The sequence below is a fragment of the Amblyomma maculatum genome, chromosome 9 (genome assembly GCF_055883805.1).
Source record: "Amblyomma maculatum isolate TAMU_Amacu chromosome 9, ASM5588380v1, whole genome shotgun sequence".
Taxonomy (NCBI): domain Eukaryota; kingdom Metazoa; phylum Arthropoda; class Arachnida; order Ixodida; family Ixodidae; genus Amblyomma; species Amblyomma maculatum.
Genome location: NC_139352.1, coordinates 85,158,092 through 85,165,362, shown reverse-complemented (window position 1 = coordinate 85,165,362; position 7,271 = coordinate 85,158,092). Strand labels below are relative to the sequence as shown.

The 7,271-nt window shown below is 42.2% G+C and overlaps 1 protein-coding gene and 1 pseudogene across 1 annotated transcript; both read right to left on the bottom strand.

The window, feature by feature from the left end:
* Positions 1–214: 214 nt before the first annotated feature.
* LOC146179661 (uncharacterized) lies at positions 215–3,105 on the bottom strand. The gene is made up of 5 exons (XM_084580235.1): positions 3,084–3,105; positions 1,530–1,727; positions 963–1,183; positions 724–883; positions 215–315 (listed from the first exon to the last, which is right to left on the bottom strand). The coding sequence occupies exons 1-5, from the start codon at positions 3,103–3,105 to the stop codon at positions 215–217; spliced, it is 702 nt and encodes a 233-aa protein (XP_084436361.1).
* A 1-nt stretch (position 3,106) lies between these two features.
* On the bottom strand, positions 3,107–5,249 carry LOC146179660 (uncharacterized; annotated as a pseudogene).
* Between the last annotated feature and the right edge of the window lie 2,022 nt (positions 5,250–7,271).

The following is a 7,271-nucleotide window of genomic DNA, read 5'->3' as shown; positions in this document are numbered from 1 at the left end:
GTAAAAATAAAATAAACATGCACTTGCACTGAAGTACCCTTCAAATTAACTAATACTTCCGGTTTCGTCTGCCCTAGACTTCAAACCACAGGTTAAAATTTAAGCTCCTGTAATGCGCGCAATAATATGCATGTATTTATTAATGAATATCTAGTGTTGGATCCTTTAAATTATGTATATATAACTGCTAATCATTAAAGTAATGAACTGTCTCTCACCGCTTCTTCTGCCTTGATGGTGCATAACGCAGCCAGTCGGCAATAGAAAGATGTATTTGCGATTCTGTGGCCTGTGCAAAATTAATCTTCAGAGTTTCTGTAAAACAATAAAAAAAACAATGAATGAATCATTAAAGACAAGGCTACACTAGTTAGTTCGGGGAAGTGGGTTAGACTAAGAATCTAAGAGAAAGCCTCATGACTTTTGCAGGACAATGGCCTCATCACACAGCATTTAAATGAGGCTTGTACCTAGTGCTGCAAATTAGTTCGTTTTAGTACATAATAATCGCCTAAAATGGGCAAACCAGAAAACCAGCAAAGTTATAGCAGGCCAGGAAAAGCCTATGTTAGCAATATAAAATTATACTGCATATGTTCCTTACAGAGGAAATTCATTCAGTGCTTTAGAACTATGCATCTGTGAACTGACAGCTAGAAAGCATGGCATGCTGAACTGCAAATGTGCATATGCATGCTACACATGAGAGCTATAATGTGGCGCCTGTGAGGACTTGGAGCAGGTGTAGCCCAACAAATGGCCTTTTTCCTTTTCTCCCGGTTAGAGAGAAGTCCTGGGCCAATGTGTCGCACATGCACCTGCGCATGATTTGGCGCACTGAGTCTTGGACAGATGTCCCACCAACTCGAGGGAAATGGGCAATCTAGAAATGAAGACAAATAGTGGTTAGCATTTACATAAAATTTCATGCGTGTGTACTTGCGAAAAAAAAATTAACTTACGAGGTCTGTCCTGTTTTTGGGGTCATGAAGCTGCCGCTCCAGTTCCTCTAGACTCTGATGAGTTAACAGAGGAAGTAACTCGAGGATGGCACTATTGACAGGTTCTACACCTGGTTGTTTATTGTGGGTGATAGCGTGCTCCACCCTTTGCACGGCTTTTTCGAGACCATCTATCTTGGCTCTTATATCCTTCATTTCCTTGAGCAACTTTGCAAGCACGGCTAAAACAGAATAGAAAAGTAACTTGACGAAGTTAAACATTTCACCGTAATGGTTTGTCTTCTGTAAGCAATAACATAAGCAGTGTTTTCATTCTTTCTGCAAGCAAAGCAAGACGCATAAGAAACAGTACTAGCAGTTAAATAAAACATTCTTACCTTTTCTTTTTTTAACCAATGTTCTGCAACGAGCTTAACTATGAAGGTGCATGATAACACTGCACATATCCAATATAAGATTGCCATGCAGAAACATCACAGATAACTTCAATGGACAAACTCTTGCGACCACCTACAACTCATATCACAAACATACTAAATTATTCCAAAGGCTTACAGCAGTACCTACCATTCTGGTCAAGCTTCCTTTTTTCGGCAAAAGAACTGTCATTATCTAATGCTCCTTCCTGGCTAGGTGAGGCTGTTTGTATCTGATGACCCTGTGAGGCAAATGGCTGGGGCTTGAAGTTTGAAGATTTTACAATTTTTGGTGGTGGTGGCCTTGAAACGAACTTCGCAGTTTTCTGTGAAGAATTAAAGCATCCTCCTTGTAGAGGTACAGCTAGAGGTTCATCAGGAAAGGCAATGCTATCTGCATCTGAAGACTCCAGATGCGCCGGTGGCCGCCTCTTCCGTCTTTGCCGAATTACTTCAGCATCTGAGGCAAGATCTGACGTGAATTCTGCCTGCTGCTCTTTCAGCCTTGCACTTTCATAGCTGCCTGAAAAAAAAATATATATATATTAATTTCCCTAAAAAAGAAATGAAATGCAAAGCACTAGTTGTAAAAAGTTGATGAACAGAATATGTACACAGCTGTTTAGCACTGTGAGTGATGAAAGAAATAGCAGTATAACATAAAAATGACCTGTAAAAATTGATAGGCTTAGTATATTCATCTACTTAATATTGGCCGCCTCCATTACTCTTGACACAAAAGCAACAGTTCTGGTACTAAGAGTAAAAAAATGCAAATACCTAATTATAAGGTTCAAAGAAGATAAACTTCAAACCCAAATTTTAGCTAACAATACTGCCACAAATTCACTGACCTTACTGATGTGCTTGAACTTAAGTTACCAATGTGCACATTTTTAGAAACTTAGGTGAGAAGCCTACCACATGTCCACAACACTCGGCATCCGTAGCTTTTCCAGTCACTTGATGGTGGTGGTCGCTCTTGCAGCAGTTATCTTTGCGGTGCTCTTGAATGGTGGCCACCTAACTATATTTTCCGAGATTCACGAAGTGGGCACAACTGAAACTCCATCTTCATCTTCAAAAAGAACTATGCTGCACGTCTTCTCCCCTGAAATTATAAAACAAAAAAATTGAATTAGCACGATGGAATCGTTGCCATGGTGGGTGCAGTTTGATGAAGATGAAATGCGAAAAACATGTATGTGGTGTGGAATGTCAGTGCAGGTTAAATAACGACGGGTGGTTGAAATTTATCAGTAGCCCTCCATTATAATTTTTTTTCCCATCTTTAAACTCGCCTTAATCCCTTCTCGCATCACTCTTGGTCAATTAATGTGGCTTCCCTTTCCTGATAGACAAGGTTTATATATTACGAAATCAACTAGTAATCTCTGAAAATATTGCCTTCCCCATTATTGCACAATGCAACTGCTACGCTTGTACTGCAGGTAACGATATGACACAATCTGAGGTTTAACATTCTGAACCTGCACATGGACTTTGAGGGACACAAAAGTGAAAAGCTGCCAATTTTTGACATTCAGGGTTCTTTAACATACACTGACATAACACAGAACACGGGCATTTTCACTCCATCAAAATGCTGCCACTGTGGCAAGGATTCAATCACATGACCTTGAGAAGAGCAAGTCCAATGAAATGAACAATTTAAATATGACAAGTATACCAGTATAGCCTATACTTGTCTCATTTAGCCCATTCATCTCAGTGGACTAAACCATGGAATGTGTGCACAAGAGGAAACACTGCTCAATTATCTCCTCCACTTGGCAATCACATGCATTTATTTCTGATTTCATCAATAGGCCACACAGACAGATTTTGTGAAAGATCTTTGGCAGCAAAAACCAGGAGCTCTGACGATGGCAATGGACGTGAATACAAGTCAAAGTTTTGAAATAATGGCCGCAGATGCTGGCCCCTGACACCGATTGCAACATGTTAGTCACTAATACAATGTGACCCTCCTTAAGCTGGACACAATTATCCAGCCTGCCAAGCTTTACCACAGTTCCCTCGAACTCTAGCAAAGAGTACTGTCTGCCATGAAATCCTGGTGGCACAGGTCCATTTGAGTGCTCTCCTGACAGCCTAGGATATGAATTGAGAGAGCCTGTGGAAACATTACCAATGAGGCGTTTCTCACTGAGGCACCTGATAACCTGCTGAAGAGCTCGAGCCTTTGTTCTTGCTAGGGTCTTCAGTTTATAGAGGAAGTTTTCAAAAACGAAGGCTGAAAAGTCATCAAGAGGGCCAAATCTTCTGGCGTCATCAGCTAGGTGCAACAATGAGTGCATGTTATAAACATAGATCCCCTTTCCATATAGGGAGCCAGCCTCAGTAACAAACTCTTGAAGAAGGTTCTCCGCCAAGTCCACATTTTGCACTGTGTAATCTGGGCATGCAAGGATGGCGATAGCAGCACTAAGCTTCATAAAATGGTCATAATACTTCCTTTCCAAATTTCCTTTGAGGACAAGTGGCCCGTAGTAGAGTAGAAAGTTCCTAAACTCAACAGCTTGCCATTGCTCTAAAAATTGCAGTGAACGTGGCCTACGCTTCATGTGACTTGGAACATATAAACCAAAACTAGCAAGCATTGTAGTATAAACCAAAACTAGCAAGCATTGTAGATACATGAAGCTTTGACTGTGATGACATTTTTGAAGCTGACGGCTTTTTAGATGCCCAGTAACAAATTAGTAGTTTCTTCATTACTCCCAAACTAGGTGCATATAGTCTAGTGGGAACTGTGTGACCATCCCAACACCTAAGCACTGTAGTGGAGTCTCGCTATGGTGGTGATGTTCCTGGGCAAAGCATCTGAAAGCTTGATCAGTGCGCAAAGGACTGTCATGAGAACCAAAATTATTTTCCTGTCATGTGCAGAGTATGCACCCTTTTGAGTGCACCTTTCACATCCAAAATAGGCTATGCGGCCCTTGATGCATTTTATGTAAGCCCTTGCTGGGGCATCACACACAAATGCATGGATTTTCACAGCATAGTCCTTTCCATTGTATATAAGGCCCTCATCAAGCAGCTTCCTCATTTCGGAGACAAAATCTCTTAGGTATACGCTCACATCCCCTGGCTTGCTGTCACCCTCATAAAGAGCAGCAACAAATGGAGAGGAGTGCGAGCTTTCCTTCACAAGCACGAGAATCGGCCAGAATTGCCTTCTCAAGCTGCGGGAGATCGGCAGGCCGTCTACGTTCACAATGAGTGACAATGTCTGACAATCTGCAGGAACAAGCGCAACATGTTCTTCCAGAGAACAAGAAATCCCAAAGTAGTGGTAATGACCATTGGCCATCACTGATGGATCAGTATGCCTCGGCGTCTTTATTAACGTTCTAGCATCCGTGGGTAACTCTGGATGGTATGGCTTCAACACTTTAAGCAGAGAATTAAGGTGTGAAGCAGGCAATTGACTATTAATAGCCCATACACGCAAGTCCTTCTCTATACACTGAGTAGCGGCACCAGACTCAGCTGTCATCCTATCTTCATACTCCCTCAACTCGTCATTGTCAAAAATCCGCGACAACTCTGACGTTGCACTACCTATGTCAGAGACACTGTTAGCGGGGCCAAAATCAGACAAGTGAGAACTACGGCTTTCATCTGTATCCTCCGCTGGCACTGATAAAGAGGATAAAATTACGTTATGCAGTGAAAACGCATCTTGATCCAGTTCTCCTATTGCGCACAATCTGCTGTCACTACCATTATCAGGACTGACATCCGCCGAACAGTTTTCTAATTCGTCATTAACAGCCTCTGCTATTCTTCGGCGTCGTTGCCGGATCGACACTTCGCTTAGTGAACACTTCACTCTCTTCATGATACAACGAATGTAGCACTTTCATAAATTATCACAAAAGGCATGGGTAACACAAGGATCAAGCAGGGTTTCGGAAACGGTACTCTACTATCGATCATATCCATACCATCAATCAGGTGATAGAAAAATGCTCGGAATATAACCAGCCCTTATAAATAGCATTCATTGATTACGACAAAGCATTTGACTCAGTTGAAACCTCGGCGGTGATGCAGGCATTGCGAAATCAGGGGGTAGACGAGCCATACGTGAAAGTGCTGGAAGATATATATAGCGGCTGCACAGCAACCATAGTTCTGCATAAAGAAAGTAACAAAATTCCCATAAAGAGAGGTGTTAGGCAAGGAGACACAATCTCCCCAGTACTATTCACAGCTTGTTTAGAGGAAGTATTCTGAGACTTGGAATGGGAGCAGTTAGGGATAAGGGTAGATGGAGAATACCTCAGTAATCTGCGATTTGCTGATGACATTGCCTTGCTAAGCAACTCGGGGGATGAACTGCAAATAATGATTGATGACCTAGACAGGAACAGTAGAAAGGTAGGCTTGAAAATCAATATGCAGAAGACTAAGGTAATGTTCAACAGCTTCGGGAAGGAACAGCAGTTTACATTAGGTAGCGAAATACTGGAAGTAGTAGGCGAATATGTCTACTTAGGACAGGTAGTAACCGCAGACCCGGACCACGAAAAGGAAATAAGAAGAATACGATTGGGATGGAGCGCATTTGGCAAGCACTCGCAGATTATGACTAGCAGCTTACCGGTATCGCTCAAGAGGAAAGTATACAACAGTTGCATCTTGCCTGTACTCACCTATGGGGCTGAAACGTGGAGGCTAACCAAGAGAGTTCTACTTAAGTTGAGAACAACCCAGAGGGCTATGGAACGAAAAATGGTAGGGGTAACATTAAGAGATAGAAAGCGTGCAGAGTGGGTCAGAGAAATAACTCAAGTTACCGACATTCTAGTAGAAATTAAGAAGAAGAAATGGACATGGGCAGGACATGTAGTGCGAAGAGAGGATAACCGATGGTCGCTGAGGGTAACAAACTGGATTCCAAGGGAAGGAAAGCGTAGCAGGGGGCGGCAGAAAGTTAGGTGGGCGGATGAGATTAAGAAGTTCGCAGGGGTCAAGTGGATGCAGCTAGCACAGAACCGGGTTAAGTGGAGAAATATGGGAGAGGCCTTCGCCCTGCAGTGGGTATAATCAGGCTGATGATGATGATGATGATGATGATGATGATGATGATGATGATGATGAACACATGCATATATGCACTACTGGCTTTGTGCCAGCCAACACGTGCACAGCTCAACAACGTAGGTCAGAAAACACTCACCACTGATGTTATCCTCTCTGCAGGCCTCCGTCATTTCAGCTGAATTCTTGTGAAATGAGACACAGCAGCAAGAGAACGGCGACCGCAAGAAGACTATGGAAACACACGTGAAGAATTCGCCGGCCGCGACTGTCGCTGACACGCGGTTTGGCAGGACTAGCTCTCGGCGCGGCCGCGATTTAACTTGATTTGGATTCGCGACGCAGAACTAAATTTCTTCAGCAGTTATAATTTTAGTCCGCGTGTTTAATTGAAAGATAATGCAATTTCAGCAGCCAAATATATTGCAAATATATATATATATATATATATATATATATATATATATATTTCTATCTCAGTGTAACAAGGTAAGTACACTTGTACTGTTCATCGCATGATGACATGCAAGGTTGCAATCAATGTAAAAAATAAATAAACATTGTCATGCGGGGAAGTGACAAGGTCAGTGGAGTGCCCTAATACCGGCTCTTCTGCTTGGGCTGCAGAAGTAGTCTGAAAGAACGACAGTTAGCCTATAAAGCAAATGCTATATCAATGCCATCGTATGTGGTTCAACATTTATACATCATTTGACAACAATATTGCTGCAATGTGAAAAGACCACTTTAGAGCAACATTGCCAGCATGTTACTTGTTAACATTACAGCAACGTTATCGAATGTTGAAAGTTTTCGC

Excerpts from the sequence above, each read along its gene's own strand:
- LOC146179661 (XM_084580235.1), bottom strand. The coding sequence starts at position 3,105 with ATGAATGGGCTAAATGAGACAA. Across the intron at positions 1,728-3,083 it reads GAATGGGCTAAATGAGACAA|GAGGATGCTTTAATTCTTCA; the intron begins GTATAGGCTATA and ends TACCTCTACAAG. Across the intron at positions 1,184-1,529 it reads AAGGAAGCTTGACCAGAATG|CCGTGCTTGCAAAGTTGCTC; the intron begins GTAGGTACTGCT and ends ATTCTGTTTTAG.